General features: G+C 40.2%; 1 protein-coding gene across 4 annotated transcripts in view; it reads left to right on the top strand.

The window, feature by feature from the left end:
* Nucleotides 1–8,218: 8,218 nt before the first annotated feature.
* Nucleotides 8,219–22,979, top strand: part of CPEB4 (cytoplasmic polyadenylation element binding protein 4) — a 71,517-nt gene continuing 56,756 nt past the window's right edge. For all 4 annotated transcript variants that reach the window (XM_011990186.1, XM_011990185.1, XM_011990184.1 and 1 more), the window contains exon 1: nucleotides 8,219–10,785. In XM_011990186.1, the coding sequence (XP_011845576.1) occupies nucleotides 9,661–10,785 (1,125 nt within the window). In that variant the 5' untranslated portion in view covers nucleotides 8,219–9,660. The remainder of the gene's footprint in view (nucleotides 10,786–22,979) is intronic.

The following is a 22,979-nucleotide window of genomic DNA, read 5'->3' as shown; positions in this document are numbered from 1 at the left end:
CAACACAAAACAGCAATGAAATAGAGAGCACTGTTTATCAAATGTTCCAAAGCATGCTTGTAATTCACCCTAACATTTAGTATTTGGACTTTTTTTGTGACTTGCATAGAAGAAGAAACACATTAATTAATTCAGCCTTAATTCAACAAACACTCATTAAAGACTTACTATGTGCTGGACACAATGCTGGGCCCAGGGAACACCAAAGAGAAAAGAAAAGAGTTCCTGACCTGGTGGAGGAGCAACTCCAGTAGGTAAGAGCTAAATGGTCAATTCCATAATTGCCAATTAAGCAGCTAAGTGTCCATGCCAACCTAGGAGAACCTTCTGTTCGAAGGGCAGAGAAGGCCATGCATGCTTAAGTAGGAGCTCCCTGGGCAAACAAAGCAGGTGAGACCTACGGTAATTTTATGGTGGGCATGCAATACACTTGTTGATTCCTCCAGAGCCTTTCCCTCCTCCTTTGCTAGCTGAGTCCTGATTTGGTTTATGTTTTAGGTGGAGCTCCTTTGGTCTCAGGGAAGGTGGGTCCATGTCTGATCTAGATCAAGGAATGTGACCCAGCTCTGACCAAAAAGATGTAACAGGGAGTGAGCAAGTGGAAAAGGCCTTTCCTATCTCATCAGAGGAATGTTCATGATGAGAAACTCTAGGCTCTTTGCAGCCCTTTTCCTCTAGCTTCTGAATGCCTGTATGATGACAGGGACTGTGGTAGATTTCTCAAGACCTTGGAGGGAAGACCAAAAACATCTACAGATTCCAACCTAGATCCCTGACATCACTGGCCTGCCAGCACCAGCAACCACCCACCTCCAGCCTTCTTGGTGTGTGAGAGAAGTAACCTCCCATTGTTTAAGGCACTGTGTTACTTGCTGCAAATAGCATTCATGACTTATTGCAAGTTTGTGGGAACACACGTTTTTCAATGTGCTTGGAGCAATACTCTTAAAGGGTTGCAAGAGATGATGCTGAGACGTCAAGCAGGTGCCAGGCTGTTGATGGCCCTGATGCCACATTAAAGGAGTTTAGCAGTGCTTTCCAGGCAATGGGTCCTTTCCCAGTGGGATACATGAGATGACTGGAGGCAGCACACATATAAGGCAATGCATAATCTTGAATCATACAACAAGACATTTAGCTCTGTCCCCATTTGCTTTCAGTCCTTCTAATTACATAAAGAAGATCTTTCAAAATTGGCCTAGGGTCTGGCCACCGTGGCTCACGTCTTAATCCCAACAGTTTGGGAGGCCAAGGTGGAAGGATCACTTGAGCCCAGGAGTTCAAGACCAACCTGTGCAATATGGTGAGACTGTGCCTCTACAAAAAATTTAGAAAATTATTAGCCGGGCATGGTGATGCACACCTGTGGTTCCAGCCACTCGGGAGGTTGAGGTGAGAGGATGGCTTGAGCCTGGGAAGGGGAGGATGCAGTGAGACAAGGTGAGAGAGCCGTTGTACTCTCTCTGGGTGACAGAGACCCTGTCTGTTAAGAAAGGGAAAAAGAAATTGACTTAGGAAGTCTTTACTCTCTCCAACCTTATTAATCTTCCTTTTCAACAAAGAGAAATAATTTTGATAATTACCTTTTGGTTATAGCAAGTGGTAGCTGTTTTTCATTTTGGTTGGTGAATCAAGTTTCCTTGAATGTATACTTATTCAAACTTTTTAAACAGTGAGCCAACTTACTGAAAAATATTGAATAGGTGATAGTGCAGGAGCTACACCTACATGGCAAAAATGGCAACGCTGTAATGGAAAACACTGAAGTTTGAAAAATACAGTTGAGTACATCAGGGAGCCACTCAAAACTGTTTAAGCAATGGAGTGATGTAATTAGACTCCCCATTTACAAAGATTCAGTGGACAAGGCCAGACATTAAGCCTGAAAATGACTTTTGAAAAAAAAAAATTTTTCAGATGAGAAATGATCAGACTTAAAGCAAAGCTCAAGACAGGGAGAAAAGGAGATGCTAAGGCGGGAAAAGGAGGAAAACTTAGGGACCAACAGTAAAAGGATGGAGAGGGAGAGGGAGGAGTTTGGGATGATTCCACAGTTTGGCTTAGGTAACCGAAAGAATGAATCATGGCACCATTAAATGAGCTAGAGAAAATGGGAGGAGGACTAGGGCTGGAGGGAGGGTGATGGGTGCAGTGGGCCACATTGAATTCATTGGCCTCTCATTAAACCCAGATGGTGCTGTAGACCAATGGTTCTCAAAGTGTGTTCACCAAACCATCAGTATAGCCTGGAAACTTGCTAGAAATGCAAAGTTTTGGCGCCACCCATACTTACTGAATGAGAAATTCTAGTCTGGTTTCACTAGCTCTTCAGGTGATTCTGATGCATGATTAAAATTCAAGGACCATTGGGCAGGAGACAGAATTCTGAGTCAAGATACCTGGACAAAAAAAAAACCTCGATTATTTTAGACAAAGCCTTTCCTTGGGCCTCAGTTTCCTCAGTTGCAAAATGAGGGATTGACTGCGCTATAAGATCTCCAGTAAGTCACCAAACCTCACTGGGTCTCAGTACTTTACACCTAAATTACCATCTCCCCCTTCTTCTTTAGTAATAGAACCCCAATTTTTAACTAAGTACTTGGGAGTCCAGAATAAAGACCATACTTTCCAATCTCTTTTGCCACCAGGTATGTGACTAAGTTATGACTGATGTGCAGAGAATGGAAGTAATGTGTGTGTCGTCTGAAACGTTCCCTCAAAGAGAAGAGTTCTGTCCTTTTTCATCTTTTCCTCTGTCCTCTGGTCTGGAATGCAGACATAATGGCTGGAGCTTGATCAGCCATCTTGTATCATGAGGGAGAAATCATACTTGGAGGAGAGAAGAGCAATGAGTTAGAAGGAAGCTGGGTTTCTGATGACTCATTGAAACCACCCACTGGCTCTATGTTAACTCTTCTAAACTTCTTTAAAGTGAGAAAGGAAATATTTTATTCTAGCCATTTTTATTTTTGACTTTTTCTGCTCTTACATTATTACTAGAAAATCCCTTGTACCTTACACTTTTATTAAAAAATACTACGAGAAAGCTGAATCAGAATATTTGGGGGCAGGGCCTAGGAATCTGCATTTGATGACCTCCCTTGGGAACTGATGAACTCTAAAGTTTGAGGTTGGGTGCCTAGGAATTAACTCATATTATTGTTTTATAGTAATATATATATACTCCAAGGACAAGGGAGTAAGAAATTTGGATATTAAAAAGATTATTTTGGTTTTTGTTTTTGCACATATTGATGACTTTCTCTGCACTTCTTTTGCTTAGGGGTTCAGAATTGAAACTCTTTATAGTACAAATTCTGGCCATAAGGAAACCATCAGACAAACTGGACCAGTGCCTGTGAGCTTATGGCTATGTTAGGGCTAGAATTTTGATCCCTGACTCCCAGCTATCTGACCTCTGGACCCTGCAGCTTCCCTGCAATCTCTGAAAAGTTACTTTTTTCCCAGGATTGCAGGTGAAAATCCTCCAGCCTAGCCACAAAGTGTTACAGGGCAGCTGTTCAGCAGCATGGCCACAGTTTTGATAGAGAAAGCGAAGTATGGCCAATCAAAACAGCAAAGGGTAATCTAGGTCAGCAGCCTGGCCACATAGGTGGCTGGAGCCACAAAAGAATCCAACTCATCCCAAAGTGATGCGTGTCACAGTTTGGAAGGTCAACTCCCTGCTCTAGCTCACCTAAATCTTTGCCAGCATATGACAATTTCAAGTGAAGCATATCTGTGTCCCGGACGTTTCCAAACCATTTATTCAATAACAATGCATTGGAGGGACTGGCTTCACAACTCACTATCAAAATAGCTTGTTAACTATTCACTCTGTGTTAATGATAATACCTCAAATGGGAAGGCAGGAAGAAAATCATGTTTAAAATGCAAAGGGCTTAAACAGGTTGCAAAACAACAAACAAAAGAAGAACACACGACCCAGCATTAGTTGTAAAAAAAAACAAATTGGTTATTTCTAAGTAAATATGCATACTTTCCAATACTGAAAGAGAGTGAAGATCAGAAGTGGGGTTTAATAAAACCTGCTTTCACGACTTGGTTTTGTTTCTATCAAGCTTGCCTTATGGTAGTGAGCTTCCAGGTACTCTTGGAGAAGAGGATATTCCAAAGGTAATTTCTTCCCCTACCTTCAGAGGCCCTGCCTTTGAATATTATTATTATTTTTTTTAGTTTCATTAAACATATATTCCACCACTACATCGGAACGCTTATTAACGTTGCCAGGCAAAGTAACTGCTGGGTATTAATCTCTTGGAGGCCTGGACCATATGCTTGTCCAGACTTGTCTTCTCAGTACAGCTCACTAACCAAAACCAACACCAAGGACACAGTGTCCTTCAATTCAATTACAGAAAGTTCCTGGGCCGCTAACTCTAAGAGGATTGAGTGCTTTAAATATTTCTTCATGCAATAAGCATGGCTCATGTAATGAGCCTTTTTTATATGTGTGTCAAATTTGTATAATGTGCCACTGTGTCTGATGTAAAGGAACTGAAACAGGGCCACTGCCTCGTACAACTCCACTGGATGCATACACATACTAGTCTGTGGTGCCTTACGGAGTTGCACAGTGCATAACCGGGGCAGCCTTGGGTAGTGGTCCTGATTGTTGATCATTAGACAGGCCTCTGGGGAGCTTGGGTGTGGGCTATTGGGAGAAGGCTGACAATGTATGCTTCAAGGAAAGTAGGGGGGACATTAGAGCTGGACTGGGGCAGAGTTCACCCTGTGTGATGATGGGGTGGGATTTATACTGCTTGCCAAGCTTTAAAAAAGGCTGATGAAGGAGATATTAATGCCCTGCTTCCTGGGAGGCTGTAAGTTCTGGGTGTGGTTGGCCTCAAACCCCAGAGGGGGCTGGGCAGTAGCCAGCAGGTTACAGGCATTCCCCAGCCTACAACTTCTCTGAAGGTGTGTTAGCCCTCACTGTACTAGATAGGGATGGAGCTGTTTATTATTAATATTTTTTAACTAGTAGCACCTTAATGTTTGGGCAGAACTTGCTTTCCCTGCAACCCAAAAACTTTCTGGTGAGCACACCTCATGAGAATGGTTCTCTTCTGCCAGCAGAGTGCTCAAGCCAGCGCTCACCTACATCTGTAGATCCTTTTGGAGATCCTAAATGGAGCTGCTGAATTGTTGTCATAGTTACCATGGGAAGTTTCTGAGGTCAGAATGTTTAAAAGGAGCGCAGCCCTGGGCTCTGGGTATCCTGGGTTCCTGAGTAGGCAACTGATGCAAAAAAAAAAAAAAAAAAAGAAAGAAAGAAAGAAAGAAAGAAAGAAAGAAAATAATAGGTTTCCCCTTCCTTCTTCCATATTTCCAGTCCCTAAGCAAAAGTCTGATGTCTCAGTGGTCATCCTAGCTCCAAACCATCCCAAATCTACTACCCACACCTGACTTAGCCTTAAAAGATTAGCCTGACCTGGCAGCACCTGACTGTGGCCCTGGGTGTCTCCACCTTTTATCAACCAAGACAAGTTCCTGGATTCCCTTGTGCAGGCAGCTGCTTCTAGGCAAAAGGCACTTGCGAAGGAATTCCCTGCATTTAATGTGTTACAAAGGAAGTGATATTTTTGAACACCTCTGATATGGTTTGGCTCTGTGTCCCCACCCAAATCTTATCTCAAATTGTAATCCCTACGTGTAGAGAGAGGGAAGTGATTGGATCAAGGGGGCAGTTTCCCCATGCTGTTCTCTTGATAGTGAGTTCTTATGAGATCTGATGGTTTTATAAGTGTTTGACAGTTCTTCTTTCACTCTGGTCTCTCCTGCCGCCTTGTGAAGAAAGTGCTTGCTTCCTCTTCACCTTCCGGCATGATTGTAAGTTTCCTGAGGCTTCCCCAGTCATGTGGAACTGTGAGTGAATTAAACCTCTTTCGTTTATAAATTACCCAGTCTTGAGTATTTCTTTATTGCAGTGTGAAAATGGACTAATAAAACTTTTTAGGAGTCTAGCACTTCACATGTATCTCATGTAATTTACAAACTTAGCAAGAGAGGAAATATCATTCACATTTTATCTAGGAGGAACCAAGGGCTTATAGAGGTGATGCCCAGGTCTGCACAGCTAGGAAGCAGCAGAGCTGGTATTCAAATCCAGGGCTGTTTGGTTCCAAAGGTGCTCTTTTTTCCAAGTCATGGCTGCCATTTTAGCCACTGATAATTAGTAGCTCTGAGGGACCCTCAACCACCTACGGGGCATGGAACATTCATTTGTTCATTCGATAAATGTATTTTGAGTCTGCTCTGTGCCAGACCCTCTTCTGGCCCCAGGGGACATAAAGCTAAATCAGACACAACCTCTGCCCTTAAGAAACTAACCCACTGACAACCAGCAGTAATTAAAAGAGAGGAATCTACAAGATATTAGAGAGAGGGCCAGTCAAGGAAACCATTCTGGAGGAAATGATGCCTGACGGAACCAGCTAAGTTTCCAGGCATGTCCAGTTGTAGGGAATAAACAGCAGGTAGGACCCAATCTCTATGCTCAAAGAATCCATAGAAGAGTTACAGAGATACGACTCATGCTCATGACACAATGAAAGAGAATAAAATCACCAATTGAAGGCCCTCAGGCGTTCTACATGGAAGTGATGGAGGATTGACAGACTGAGGCAGAAGTTGAGACCATTAGAGGAAGGCTATGGAAAATGAAATGGAAGCCACCTTTGTTCACACTCTTCCTCATTAATCTTGGTATCTTACTTTTCCCTCTAGTTTTGCCAGTCACTTCTGGCTCTACCCTGATTTCTTTGTTCATTTTCCTTCCTGTTAAAGGAAAATACTTATTAACATCTTTAAAGCTGTGCTGAGAGCAACGTATTATCCTAAGCCCTGATGGTGGTCATAGCATTGGAAATGTACAAAGATAAACAAGACATTAAAGCCCTTGAGTAGCAAACAAATAATGAAAAGTCTGATATGTGAGCTCCAAACCAAATGGCAAAAGTAAGGAAATAATTAATTCAGACTTGGAAACAGGGGTGAGGGGTGGGGGATGGGTGATGGGTGGAAGGCGTGGTGGTGGGGTGGGGGACTGTCACCAGGAAAGACTTCATTGTTGCTGGTTTGTTCATTCACATTTTCAGGATTCATTCACTGATGTCTCCTATCTACAGTGTCTGCTCCTCAAAGAGCCCACAGTCCAGCACAGGTCTGGAAGACATAAATCATCACAATGTAGTGTGAGAAATAAGCACGAGACCTAAACAGGGCCGTGGAGGCTTATAAGAGAGAATTCAGAAGATACTGTTGGTGGCTTTTGAACTGATTCCTAAAAATAAATAGGAAATTACCGAAGGAGAAGAGTGGAAAAGGCATGTAAAAAGGCATTGAGAGTGTGTTTGGAGGGGGATGAGGCACTAAGATATATTACCCATTAGGTAGAAAGACTTGAATACCAGACTAACAAGTTTGGCCTTTATCTTCGAAATAATGGGCAACCATAGAAGAAATAGGAGCATATGAGGGCCGAGATAAAATTTTAGTTTTGGAATTTTCCCTTTGGTATTGCGTGTAAGGTGTACTAGAATGAGATGATACCGGGGCTTAGCCACAGACGCCTCAGCTGCATCTCTGTGCCTGGGAGACGGCACCACATGCGAGCCTAGCTGAATGGGAGAGTGAGAAGTGCGGGTGACTGCTTAGAAGGTTAAGGGAGAGTCCCTCCTGAGGTCTACATTCTGGGCAAGGGCAAACGCAGTTCTAGGCACCGCACAGCTGCTGGGAAGACCCGCCTCCCCTTCCAGATCCCTCTGGGGCGGAGCTCGGGCCAGAGCACGTGATGCTTGGAGCACCACCTTTACTGTGGGCACTCTTCTCATTCATCCGCGGTTTCACGGGCCACCACTTCGATCTCCAACACCTTGACCGTATGCCTTCGTGAGCGAGGAATCCGTTCTCCTTGACACGTCCCTATTACTCCTCCTGCAAAGCCCAGTTAGGGAAGAGAAATATCAAAGAAGTCCCTTGCCCACACAAAAGATGGCGACCTGCTGCGCTCACTCTGGGTGGGGAGAGCGGGTTCCAGGCGCCCGGCCTCACTAGGCGAGGCGCAGACGGAAGAGGCGTCTCTGGAGGTAACTTTTCGACCTTCCTGGGAGTAGCTCTGAAGCGAGGGGGCGTGGTCTAGTCTGAGTTCTAACAGATGATTGGTCTTCCGGCAGGTAGGTGGGGTATGCGCGCTACCCCACCCCTCTCTCTTCGAACCGGAAGTGTCTCTGGGTCTTTCCAGCTGGTTGTCATTTCACTCGGCTCGGTCCTGAGGAGAAGGACTCAGCCGCGGCTGCGGGACCCGGGCACCGGGAGGCGGTGGCGGCGGCGGCGGCAGCAGCAGCAGCGGCGACAGCAGAGGAGGAAGAGGAGGAAGAAGGAAAGGAAAAGAAGAACCAGGAGGAGTCCTCAACAACGACAGCGGGGACTGCGGGACCAGGGTAAAGCGGCGACGGCGGCGACGGCCCAGCAACCGTGAGGAGAAACAAAAGCCTTCTAAATTATAGTTTAAAAAAAATTCTGGGAGAAAGAGAGAGAAAGCCGAGGGGGGAGGCCCTTCTCCTTTAAAATAACTACGGTAGTGGGTTTTTCCTTTTTTTCCTCTTTTTTCCCTCTCTGCGGAGAATCGAACTGAGGGAACTGAACAAACCGCCCCTGGGTCCCATGAGGGAAAAAAACCCCGGAGCCGCAGAGAGGGGAAGAGGCAGAAACCGCAGGACCTTCCAGGTCGCCCCCTCGGTCCCCGCACCCCCGGGCCGCCCGCTCCCCCTCGTCGAGTCTCGCTAACCCCTCCTGATCGCGACCCCCACAAGAGGGAGAAACGGGTGTTTCCAACCCCTTTCATGGGGGAGAGGAAGCCGCGGGGAGCCCAGGAACAGCGACCGCAGCAAGATCTGCACCCGGAGCCTCAGGAACAGCCCCAGAGGCCAAAACTGCACCCTGCGAAAGAGCAGAAAACAGGACCAGGAACAGCAGAAACCTCCCTGCGATCATCTTTCCATTAGTCAATGCTGATTTCCTCTCCCGAAACCAGGAATTCACTTCCCACCCCAGATAACCTAATATAATCTATATATATAAATATATAATATATAATGTTCTTAAATTATTCCTGATTTTTTTTAACCAAGCTGCCAAGAAAAGAACGTATTCCCCTCTTAGCCCTATTCTAATTTTTATGTGAGTGAATCTAAACTGCTGAGGAAAACCATATGTGATTGTTAAATTATATATATCTATATTTTTACTCCGCGCAAGGCTTATTCTTCTACATCCATAGATGCTTGAGAAGCTCTGTTTTTGTCATTCATGTACATTTTCCTTTGGAAAAAGAAAGCGCCTATTTTACTAACCAAAGACTTGATTTTTACCCTCTTCATTTTTATTCCCTCCTAAAAATAAGCCCAATTGGATCCATGTCAGTGTTTTAAGAGATTTTTTTGAGTTGTTTTTTTCTGTCAGAGACCAGAATTCCAAGTCAGAACAATTTAAGGTGATAAGCTGCGATCTTTGAGCTAGCTATAAATAAGACATTTCAAGCAGGCAAGCAAACAACTTAAATTTTGGGTAGAGGAAAAAAAGGCGTGAGGCATCAGGTTGTCATTTTTTATTGTGAGATTCTGCTCCCAAAAATAATAAATGGGGGATTACGGGTTTGGAGTGCTAGTGCAAAGCAATACTGGGAATAAATCTGCTTTTCCAGTCAGATTCCATCCACATCTGCAGCCTCCACACCATCACCAAAATGCCACCCCCAGCCCTGCTGCTTTTATAAATAATAACACAGCTGCCAATGGCAGCAGTGCTGGGTCAGCGTGGCTTTTTCCTGCTCCAGCTACCCATAACATTCAGGATGAGATCCTGGGGTCAGAAAAAGCAAAAAGTCAGCAACAGGAACAGCAAGACCCTTTAGAAAAGCAGCAGCTTTCCCCCAGTCCAGGTCAGGAAGCTGGAATACTGCCTGAAACCGAGAAGGCAAAATCAGAAGAAAATCAAGGGGACAATTCTTCGGAAAATGGCAATGGGAAGGAGAAAATAAGAATCGAATCTCCAGTGTTGACAGGGTTTGACTATCAAGAAGCCACTGGGCTGGGTACTTCAACCCAACCCTTGACATCTAGTGCATCGTCTCTTACTGGTTTCAGCAACTGGTCAGCAGCGATAGCGCCTTCCTCCTCTACAATAATCAATGAAGATGCAAGTTTCTTTCACCAGGGAGGGGTCCCTGCTGCTTCGGCTAATAACGGTGCTCTGTTGTTTCAAAATTTTCCCCATCATGTCAGCCCTGGCTTTGGAGGCAGCTTCTCTCCTCAGATCGGGCCTCTCTCACAGCACCACCCACATCACCCTCATTTCCAGCATCATCACAGCCAGCATCAGCAGCAAAGGAGGTCTCCTGCCAGTCCCCATCCCCCACCCTTCACACATAGAAATGCTGCTTTTAACCAGCTGCCTCATTTGGCGAATAATCTTAACAAACCCCCCTCTCCATGGAGCAGCTACCAGAGTCCGTCACCAACACCCTCCTCTTCCTGGAGCCCGGGCGGTGGTGGATATGGTGGCTGGGGAGGTTCCCAAGGCCGAGATCACCGCAGAGGGCTGAATGGTGGAATAACGCCCCTGAACTCCATCTCGCCTTTGAAGAAAAATTTTGCAAGCAATCATATTCAGCTCCAGAAGTATGCTCGCCCCAGCTCTGCCTTTGCACCTAAATCCTGGATGGAAGATAGCTTGAACAGGGCTGACAACATTTTTCCTTTTCCGGTAAGATTATGTTCCGTTAATAGATTAGGATGAATAAGGAAATAGCATGGTGTGATATCTGTGTAACTAGAGTTTGAAGTGCCCGTATTCACATCAGAGCTTTTCTTAGATCGAAAAGGATTCAATCACCAGACTTTATTTTAGCAGGGGTGTAATTGGAACAAAATATTCAGCCGTTTCTTTGGCAGTTTTCTAAATTGTAGCCTTAATCTTGTCATAGATAATTATGAATACCTAGTAGCTGGTGATGTAATAATTATTAACTCTAATACCTTTCTTGCCTGACATGAGAATCAGGGTCAGTTTTTTCCCTACTTATTTAGATGAGAATAAATAATATGTAGATATAAATATATTTTATTGCAGAAACTAATGAATGTTTTCTGAAGTAACTATATAACTAAACAAATTTCTTTTGACACTGTAAGGTAGTGACTCACTGACAACCAGCTATTGAATTACAGTTTTCTGTCTGGTTGGTTGCATTTTAAAACTGGAAACTCTCTGAACCTTGTAGGTCTGAACAGCCTGAATTGATGGATTTGGCAATTCCTCTTAAACCTCTTCAAATTTTGGCCTACCTTGCATGAGTAAGGACTATCTAGTGAGAGAAATTATCTAAATGTTTTCTTCATCCCCATTTATTTTTGAACACTGTGAAACTGTTCATCTCAGAGTGACTCTTTATGCCTTTCACCCATTTGCTTATTTTCCAATTTTAACATTGGTAGTATAGATAATTAAACCATTCCTAAAAATAGATCCAGGCAAAGATCATTTGTCTTTCTTGCTACCAGAATATCTTTATTCTGGCAAGAGTCATTGATGTTTTTGAATTAATGAGCAGCAAGTTAGGTTGATATGAACAAGATAAAGGGAATTTCACAGGTGGTTGAATGTCAGATGCTCCACTAAATGTGTATACTTTGAGGGTATGATTGTATGTGTTTAGGAAATTTGTAAGGAGTAAGAATCTAGCATTGAATCTAGTTTTCCCAGCAACCTCACAGGGTGAATTCTGTTATTATCCCGATTTTACAGATGCAGAAATTGAATATGAGAAATATATAATAACTTAGCCAAGGGTACACAGCTGGTCAGAGTACAAATTCTAAGTTAAAAAAAAAGACAAGGATTGAAAATATGTATACATACATGTGTGCACATACACATGTGCTATAGCTAGAGGGTTGCTTTAGAAATATTTCTGCAAAGGCTAAAACAGATTACAGAATCATTGCACTGTTCCCAAATATGATATTAGCCCTAGCAGAATTATTTGTTTTAATTAATAATTGGCTGAGAGGCAGGGGAAGTTTACTAACAGAACCCTATATCATTCCTTCCCTGAGGATTCAGGTGCAGTGCATCTTAAAATATGTGGGTATATTTAGTTTTTGACTTTTAAAAATGATTTTTTTTTTCCTATCAAAAAGCTATTGGCATTTGCTTTAAAGAGTTTCAGTTGTTAAAACCAAAGATCAATTACTGTGCTTTAGTGGTCAGGTAAAAAGGCTGTTTAAGAAGTCCGTTTTTAAAAAGTTGTCTTTGATATTCCTTTGAACATAAATTTAAAGAAAATTTAATGCAAAGGTAAGTTTTATGAATTATTCTTATACTGCTAATTTTAAAAAATGTAAGTTAACATTCAATACATTTTAACTGGATTAAGATTTGACTCAAAATCAAAATAAGAAAAACTACACCTTTTTTTCTTATTTTGCTGCCATATGCTGGCACAGTGAATTTATGTGGCCTCACGGTTTGGTTCCCATTCTCAGCTTACTGACTTTTGATAAAGATTGCTTTAGGAAAAATGAAAAGTTCAGACAATGAATAAAATATACATGTATGCACATTAATATTTTTTTCTGTTGGGCTAATAGAGTGTGTGTTATGTGTGAAATCTTTTTGAACAGTTTCTTTGGAGATTACGTTGATTTATGAAATAATAGACTAAGATTAATACTAAATATATTGTTAGAAACTAACTCTTCCCTTAGAATTGCTGTCTTTTATATTGATTATGGGAAAAGGATGGGTCAGTGTACCTGACTTTCAAATATGGTAAGATTCAAAAATAAATTGTTAATTCTGCTCCCCATCCCCACCGTTTGTAGCTGTGTGTGTGTGGGGGGGGTGGGGGTGGGGGAGAGAGAGAGAGAGAGACAGAGTGCATGCACACACGTTTGAGGAGAGAGAGCTAGCAGTGGGGTGATTTGAAAGTCACAAGAGAAATAAGTGGTTTGAAAAAAATATGACAAGAAACTCCTAATAGGGTTTTGAAAAAGTCTAAAGAAGTAAGTAAACTGACTACTGTGATTCTTACTTAAATGAATGCTGTTCATTTTGCTTTTTAAAAACCAATAATTCTTCTGAATTAGTTATTTTTGAGAAAAAGTATCATTTTAAGTTGGTATAAGTAACTTGGTTAAATTTGTCTTATTTAAATTTATAACTTATAGGCACATGCCTGTAAGTAATCCCAGCTGCTTGGGAGGCTGAGGCAGGAGGATTACATGAGCCCAGGAGTTTGGGACCAACCTGGGCAACATAGTGAGACCCCTGTCTCAAAAAAATAAATAATTTATAACTTAAACACTACTAATTTTAGGAAAGAAATTTTATAGATATTACCACTTCAATTTAATTACTATTAAAAAGAATTCCTTTCTTCTGCAATATTTCTCATAGGGAAAAAAAAGAATAAAAAGAATTCCTTAGGTGTGATAGAGAAATCTTGAAACTTACCACAGACATTAAAGGATAGTGCTCACATGAGTACATTATAATAATGGTATTCAATCAGAGGCCAGCACGTTATTGTTATATTAAAAGGAAATAATTTACCTGAAGTGTAACCGATAGTAGGCAATGTTTATTTTAATTTGAGATGAACCAGAATGATTTTTACATTTGTTTACTGCAGTTTGGGCATATATAATAAATTAAAATTAATAACCTTTTAAATTCATAATCCCCCCCTCCCAATAACTGATAGGGGAAGACATTTTATTTGGAGGATTTTTGTATATTAAAATGTGTTTCTAAGTTATTTTTGCTTAGCTTAAAGCTTCATTACATGAATTCAGAGGGCATCCCTCAAATCCTGATTTTGTTTGTTTTTTTGAGACAGGGTCTCGCTTTGTCACTCAGGCTAGAGTGCAGTGGCATAATCACAGCTCACTGCAGCCTTGACCTCCCTGGGCTCAAGAGATCCTCCCACCTCAGCTTCCCCAGTAGCTGGGACTATAGGCACACACTACTATGTCCGGCTACTTTTTGTATTTAGAGACAGGGTTTCACCATGTTGTCCAGGCTGGTTTCAAACTCCTGAGCTCAAGCAACCCACTTGCCGTGCTGAGATTACAGGTGTGAGCCACTGTGCCTGGCTGAAATCCTGTTTTTAGACACAGCTAAAGTAATATGTATATAATAATAGCTAACATGTGGCTGGGTGTGGTAGCTCACGCCTGTAATCCCAGCACTTTGGGAGGCTGAGGTGGGCAGATCACTTGAGGTCAAGAGTTCAAGACCGGCTTGGCCAACATGGTGAAACCCTATCTCTACTGAAAATACAAAAGTTAGCCGGGCGTCGTGGTGGTTGCCTGTAATCCCAGCTATTCCAGAGGCTGAGGCAGAATCACTTGATCCCTGGAGGCAGAGGTTGCAGTGAGCTGAGATCATGCCACTGCTCCCTAGCCTAGGGGACAGAGTGAGACTCCATCTCAAAAAAAAAAAAAAAAATCTAACATGCCTCCCGTGTTCTAAATGTTTTACGTGTATTGATTCATTTAATTCGTTCAACAATCCTATGGAGCAGAAATTATTATTTTTATTCACAGACAAGATTTGGCTGTTAATCATTAGACTACAGGGCCTCTTCACATAATGATAATATGGCAGGGGGATAGTGGGTGCAGGTGGGACCGGAAGGGAGAGTGCCTCCCAGATGCATGTAAGATGAGAGGAAAGATTTTACAGTGATACATGATGATCAAAGGCTGATTGTAGATAGGGTATTGAAAGGGGAAAATAATTGAGTATACTTGTTTATCAACTTTAAATGTTAAACTTAGATAATATTTAGATCAATGCTTTTGTTTTACATTTTGAGCACATGTTATATACCAGGCACTGGGCTAGGTGCTTTCAAATATGTTATTTCACTTCCTATGTAGGATTTCTCAGCCCTGTGACATGTGGTTTTATTGTTCCAATTTCAAAATGAAGGTCTATATTCCTGCGACTACAGGCATGATTTGACCCTTACCGTAAGCAGAAAAAAAAAATCCTGTCTTACCAAACATGTCTTAGAATTCTGACATCCAAAGCAGATAATATATTGGGGCACCTGCTAGTAATTATATTTGAATATAGCATTTCTTTGGAGGGGTGCCTAGATCTTCTGTCCTTACAGGAAAGTAAAGGAGAATTACTTAGTATATGTGCTGACATCCTCTTAACTGCAGTTCAATTATGTTGCCACTTTCATTAGCTAAGAGTCAGGTGGGAAGGAAAAAGACAAAATCTGTATGTCACAAAGACTATCCTAAAATTTGTTTGATAGGGAAACAAGTGTATAGATCCTCAGACTTATATACTGCATCTTATATTTGCAAACGGAACACCGCTGCAGTGCTTCAGTTCTGAAAGTCATGGTGGATTATTAAAATTGTCTAATGTGCAACCTCATTACATTTTCTTATTTCTTAATACAGTATCGTTCCAAGAGGGATCTTTGCATAGGAAACATTTTCTTTGACTTAGAAAGGGAGAAACCAATTTTTTTCACAGTAAATTATGGGTCGGATGTTCTAGATCTAGCAGAATTGACATATTGGAAAAATCTTCCTCTTTGTAGAAGGCTGTTTAACTAGGTTAGATAGCTTTTCTGATGAAATTAAAACTAATTCCAGGGTAGAGTTTTTTTATTTTTTTTATGTTCAGAGAAGCATGGCATATGATCAGCACATTGTTCCAACACCTTTCAGGAAAAACCTGTTTATTGCAAGCCTAATGAATGTGGTTGTAGCTAATTGCAACTAGAAAGATGCTACTTACTTCATGAGTTTAAGTTTTTGAAAGTCATCCTTGTTGGTGTTCATAAGAAAGAAATGGGGAACGTAGTTTTTAAATTAATATATGCCTCGGTTTGGATTTGACAGTCTCAGTTTATTTTCCTTATGACTTTTTCTCTGTTTTGCTAGGAGGAAAATAAGCTTGATAATTCACTGTCGTATTTCTTCAGTGCTGTATTGTACCTCAGTTTTTGGTCTCATCACACATAAGATGATGTGAATAATGTGTTTCTCTTTAAGGCAGAGAACCTATATTGTGAGCATTTTAACTTTTTGTGACAAAATTCATTTTATTTTATGTTTAATTGTTCAAAACTGCCTTGCAGAAATTAAAAGTACATTTTACCATGATAAATTTAGAGCAGTATATTTTTAAAAATTCGATTTTATTGTAGATTCCCATCCATTTTTTTCTCATCACATTTTATCTTATTGAAACAGAATGAGTTCCACCTTTAGGTTTTTAAAAAATACTTAGTAGATAGAAAGATAAAGGTGTTGATACTATTTTCGATCAATTTCTGAAGGTGAAAAGTGAATAATTATTGAGAAAGGCAATTTTGTGAGCCCAAAAATGTAGAGTGAAGCATAGGCTGTGGACTCAGACTTAAGTTTGACTCTGAATTTGAATATAATTATTTACTGCATGAAGCTGTTGTAAAAATAAACAAAATGCATATGTAAAGCTTTAAAAATTTGTCTCTGAGCTCTAATGAGCAGTGTGACCTTGAGTAAATCTTTTAAATTCCAGAAGAAAATACAATATCAAGAAAATAATACCTGACCAGGCATGGTGGCGCACACCTGTAATCCTAGCACTTTGGGAGGCTGAGGTGGGCGGATCACTTGAGCCCAGGAATTTGAGACCAGGCCTGGGCAACGTGGTCAGACCCCGTCTCTACAAAAAATACAAATACTTTTTCTAAAATATAATAATACCTAACAGTGAAAGGTAATGTGAGGCCCCTTATGTATGTGGCCATATTAGGTTGGTTAACTTTTTAAATTTAAAATATGGCTTTCTAATATTGAATAAAGTTATGAAATTAGTTACAAATATAGCTGTGTTACTGTGAAATATTTTAGTCATGCTTATCTTGCTGTATATGCTTTATTGAATAAGCTATAGATACAACCCCAGACAGATAAAATATTTAGCAGAATTGTCGATTTTCTTGAAGAGAAGTTTTCTAATTCAATATAAGCTTAAACTTTGATTAGCATTGACAGCCTGTTTCTTTCAGTATTTTGAAAGATTTTGGCTACAGTTGTTTTATTAAGAACTTTAGAACATGTGATTGCTTTTGCATACATTAGAGGAGACTACATTTTAATGGAGAATTTATGATTTTTCAGTAAGAGATATGAAAGGGTGCCATAGTTTTGAATCGAGAATAGTTTGGCTTTTATCCTGGAATCAAGAGTTTAAAAAAAAATATTGTAATGTATTTAGCACACATTTATTGGAGCACCTACTATGTTATAGACTAGGCACAGGACTGTCATAAAAAATAAATTAGTAACATGGTTTGTAATGTGTTTTTGACCTGTGCTAATCTTTGAGTAAGACTGAACATGCATTTTTTTCTCATTATAAACAAATTATCAACTAGCCCAATAGTTTCATTTCATTTTAATCTGTAAGTTGTTTAATCTTTAAGGCAAACTAACAGATTCAATTTTAGCTATAACAAAAAATTGTATAAATGGCATTTCCAAACACTTTTATTAACGTAGTCATTAATGTGTTTATAAATGTATGCTTATATTTGGAAATGTTAAATTTTTAGAAAATTTATAATTTTTTTGGAAAAATATTTGGAAAGTGTAATTATCAATTACAAATACACACTTGTATAAGTTACCTGTATATTTATATATAACATGTGCTTATTTACATTCTATGACAAAATGGTACTACAAAAGGCAAACTTTAACTTGGATAGCAGAATTCTGGTCCCATTACATGCCAAAGAAAAACTCCATCGGCTATCTATAGGTGCTTATTCATGTTTACAAATGGAATTATTCAAGTTCAAAGCTCTAAGCTGTACAAGCACATTTTATATGGTAGGTATTTTGGTTGGGCAATTTCTATTTGCTGAAGATTTATCAGATATATTCCAATCATTTTTTAGTAGACCAAAACTAAGTTATAATTAGTTTCTCAGTATTATATATTTTAAGTCTATATTTATTTAAAAATACCGTGTAACAATTTAAATAATAATTCTTCCAGGTATTCTTGAGGAATGCATCTAGTCAATAGGATCATGGTACTAGTCAGTAAAATAGTTGCCGCCATTTTATTGTCTATGAGACCTTAAAAAAATAAAACTCAATATAAGAACGTGACTCAGAATGTTCATATACTCTGAAAAAATGTTATTAGAAAAATATCTTAGTTAATGGAAGTCAGATCTGGGTTCCAGGTATGGCTCGGCCACTCATTAGCTATGTGACCTAGGCAAGCTACACCACCTTCCGGGTCCTTTATTTTCTCATTTCTTTTGTCTGGTATTTTTGAGGATAAAATGAGATATGTCTAATGTTTGACTTCTAGAAGATTCTATCGTTTTAAGAAAGCAAGTCGTCAAACAGAAATATTAAGTCACAGTTTTATTCAAAGTATAGCACAATTTCTTGAAATCTGAAAACCCATGTATAACTGGTGTGTGATAATTTGCACTTAATTTTATTTTTTGAGACAAGGTCTCATTCTGTCACTCAGACTGGAGTACAGTAGCGCGATCTTGGTTCACTGCAACCACCACCTCCCAGGTTCAAGCAATTCTCGTTCCTCAGCCTCTCCAGTAGCTGGAACTACAGGCATGTGCTACCAGGCCCATCTAATTTTTGTACTTTTTAGTTCACCATGTTGGCCAGGCTGGTCTCGAACTCTTGACCTCAGGTGATCCACTCGCTTTGGCCTCTGGAAGTGCTGGGATTATAGGCGTGAGCCACTGCACCTGGCCTGAACTTAATTTTAAAAAAATAAAATACAATTCCTAAAGTCACTATACTTAAATCATGGTGGGACTGAGGCAAGATGACACACTGATTTTCGTGAACACTGCTGAAAGTGACCAACTGGTGATATCTTTTTTTCTCTGTTGGTAAAGCACCCCCTGACCCATGTCTTCTTAAATTTTTATTATGGAAAAATTTAAACATATTCCATGGTAGATAGAATAGTCTAGTGAACTCCCATGTACATGTCACCTGGCTTCAACAATTATCAGCTCCTGGACAATCCTGTTTCATCTATACCCTTAACCTTCTCTCTCCCCTTTTGTATTATTTTGAAGCAGTTGCCTCATATATTATTTCATCTGTAAATGATTTAGTATGTGTCTGTAGAAGGAGTCTTTAAAAGAAAACATTAACGATTTTTTCAAGTTGTTTTTTTAAAGAAGGGTAGTGAGAAAATGAAGCAAGGCCCACGTTTCTGTTGTACCTGCTCAGCCTGTTTCACTGCTCGACCTGCTGCCAACAGTGGTGGACCACTATTGGCTTCATCTCCTCCTTCTGTAACATAGAAAAATAGGAGATCCAGGTAAAGCACCCAAATACCACCTGGTGATTCGAAATTTGGGAGGAGAGTATACCGTTTTCCTCCCTTCATCTTACCCTTTCTCTAGGTTCACACTTCTGTGGACTTGTGGGTAAGACCTCTGAAAGGAAAGATGAGAGAGATAACAGGACAGGACTGAGCTTTTATGGTTGTTGTCTTTTTTGTTTTTCTGTTTTTTAAGAGGAATGTAGAGGTTTGGAGTCCTTTGCAGACTTTTAGACTGAGTCAACTTTTTGAATTTCTTGTTTGCTTTCAGTGCACAAATGTTTGATGCTTTTGAAGGGCCATGGGCTGAGGATACTTAACTATGGCAAACGTGATCCTTCTGCTCCTGAAGTGTACTGGCCGGTGACCTCCTCTTTGTACCTGAGTGTTGGGGAGTGCCTTCTGCCCAGGAGATTCTGGAGAACTATGGATGGGGGTCGGGGGGGGGGTTGTGAGAGTCTGGAAATGTGGAGGCTGGGCACAGGATGCTTTTTGAGATCACTGTCAAGGCTCACAAAAGAGAAGAGATGCCGAGGGTTACAAGACATAAGCTTCAGTTTAGGAATACAGATTGTGCATTGGCCAGGCGTGGCTCACACCTGTCATCCCAGCACTTCAAGAGGCCAAGGTGGGCGGATCACCTGAGGTCAGGAGTTAGAGACCAACCTGACCAAAATGGAGAAACCCCGTCTCTACTAAAAATACAAAATTAGCCTGGTGTGGTGGCGAGCGCCTGTAGTTTCAGCTACTCGGGAGACTGAGCAGAAGAATCACTTGAACCCAGGAGACAGAGGTTGCGGTGAGCCGAGGTTGCGCCACTGCACTCCAGCCTTGACAACAACAGCAAAACTCTGTCTCAAAAAAAAAAAAAAAAAAAGGTTGTGCATTAGGGTGGACTCTTCTGCCTGCTGACTCTGTACCTTGCTCAGGCCTAGCAGACATGGAGAAGAGGAACTCTAACAGCCAGTTGAGGTCAAATGACTTCATTCCTCAAGGCTGAGTGTTAATATTGTTTACCTGCTTGCCTGCTTTCCTTGAACTAATGACTTCTTGCCCTGAATAGCTTATTAGAGAGAAGAAGTCTTATACTGATAGTTTTGGGGTCATAGGTTTGAACTTATTTTGATTATCTCTATGAAAAGAGGTTAAAGAAAATAGCACAGAATGGCTGACTTATTCGGATACAACTGATATCTAATTTAAAATGTGAGTTTCCTGCTTTTTTCATTGCACCATAGAGAGAAGGGGCAGAGAAATGTTTATTGAATGAGTTCACCAACTGCCATGCCTTGTGCTCCTGCTGCCCTTATACCTTATCTCATTGGCTTTTCACCACAGTTTTATAAGGGAGGTGCTGTTATCCTCATTTTGCTGATGAAATTAAGGTTCAATGATGTTGCAGCATCAAGATCACTTGCTTAGTATGTTTGATACTTAGTATCACAAGTATCAAAGCTTGTGATAGATTTTAATTATTTCTCTGCTAGGCAAGATTAGTATGAACAAATTGTCAAGAAGAAGAAAAGGTCTGTTGATTCAGGAACTGACTAATCAAGCCTACAATGGTCATTTGGTTTTTTAATACAAATAAGTGATGACAAGAAATGTTTATCATTTTAAGGATTTATAATGCTCAAAATGAATGTGATTTATTTAGTGAAGGTGCAATAAAAAATGTTCTCAGAGGCTTTCTGTAGAGAGCTTATTTGTCAATTCACATGGCAACCAAATGGAGCTGTTGATCCAAGGTAATATACTGAAGACATTCGTTCATTTAGTTATAGATTATAATTCTATTAGGGAACATGTGGTAACCTAAGATCTGTTAGACTCTACCTTCATTACAGGAGTCATAATGAAAAAGTACTGATTGAAGAGGGAACTTGCTAAGAAATATGAGATGCTGTTAAATGTGGTCCCTGCTGCTTCAGATAATTACTGCTTTAACTTTAATCTCTGATGCTCGTTGTCTTCATTCAGGCCACCTATATATAGTGAAGGATTTCATACCTTGCAGGTAACAATAGAGCAAAAATTCTAGGCCCAAACAAAACTTCACTTAAACCACTTTTCCTGAGCATCTGCTCTGAAGTCAGACTCTACCACTTACTGTGTGACTTTGTAGGGCAATTAGTTAACTTCTCCTAGCTTCATTTGCCTACAATGGGGATAATAAATGACAGTACTGACTTCACATGATGGTTGTGAGGAACGAATATATGTAAATGTTATGTAATTCATGTAAGATGCACAACACAGAGCTAGGAGGAACATATTAGCCGCTTTCTGTATCGGTGATGATGGCTTTATGGCATGCTACAAGCTGTGGATATGAAAATGAGTGAAGCTCATGGTGCGTGGTGATAGCGATAAGCTCTGTACAACAGAGCTTATCACTATCTTGTGGGATGTCAGAATGCTAGGGAGACATAAGGGAAAAGGGATTTGCTGCCTGCGTAGGGATGTGAGGGTCATTTGGAAGTGGAAACTTGAAACCTGACTGGATAGTCCACTCTTGATAATCTGTGAATTTACATATTATTTAATTCAAGAGGAATATTTACATTTTGGCAAACCTTGAACTGAAACTCCCATAGTTACCTTTGATTAATTATGGGCTCTACTGGCATCTCAAAATTTCTATTTATTTTGGCAGCTGACACACTGGCGTACACTTTCCTTTCAAACCAAAATATTTTCCCTCCCTTCTTTACCAGGGAAAGTTTAAGCCAGAAAGAGAAACTTCCATAGCCTGGTACAGATATGTAGCAGTCTGAGAAGTGATGATCACAGTAATAGATGTTTTTATAGAAATAGAATGAGTCAAGGGATAGCTGAATTTTGGCTTCGGTTCTTAATAATGTGGTTACATTCAGTTAATTACATTTTGTGTTTTAGACTCAGTCTAGTAATGCCAAAACATACTAGCTCAAGTATAAAAAGAAGCAATAATAGGGTGGTGGTGGTGGGTAGCATAGGTTATATTTAGATGAGAACATGTAAGCTCAGTACAGTTATTGCCTCTGAGCACATAACCTAACTGTGAACATCCCAGCATCCAAGAGAAAAATGTAACATGATGGGTGATATAAATCTCATTCTCTAATGAAAATAAGCATACTTTTAAACAAGAGTGAAATAGTTTTGAGAGAAATTTGCCTCGCAGGTTTCTAATCATGGGGCATTGACAGACAATGAATTTTTCTGTTGCTGACAAATTTTACAAGAAAATTCATAGATGTTTAACAAATGGCAGTTACTAATATTTTCTGCTTATTAAAATCTGAGATCACGCTGTTAAGCCATAGTTCTATAAAAGCAAGTCAAAAGGGACCAGTATATACTATGTATTTTCTGATGATGTGACTTGATAAATAGTTTGAATCTGAAGGAATGAGTAATTAGCATGTCCTTTGTTTAGACTGTTTATCTTGGCTTATAGGGCATTTGACCAGTTGTGAGAGAGAGAAGACCTGTCAGTAGTAAATACCTGAAGGGCAAGTATTCCATGTCGCTGAATGAAAAATAAAAAGGCTATATTCTTAAGATATGGG

The sequence above is a fragment of the Mandrillus leucophaeus genome, unplaced genomic scaffold (genome assembly GCF_000951045.1).
Source record: "Mandrillus leucophaeus isolate KB7577 unplaced genomic scaffold, Mleu.le_1.0 Scaffold372, whole genome shotgun sequence".
In the NCBI taxonomy this organism is placed as follows: domain Eukaryota; kingdom Metazoa; phylum Chordata; class Mammalia; order Primates; family Cercopithecidae; genus Mandrillus; species Mandrillus leucophaeus.
The sequence above is the reverse complement of the archived record's forward strand: the minus strand, read 5'-3'. Positions and strand labels throughout refer to the sequence as shown.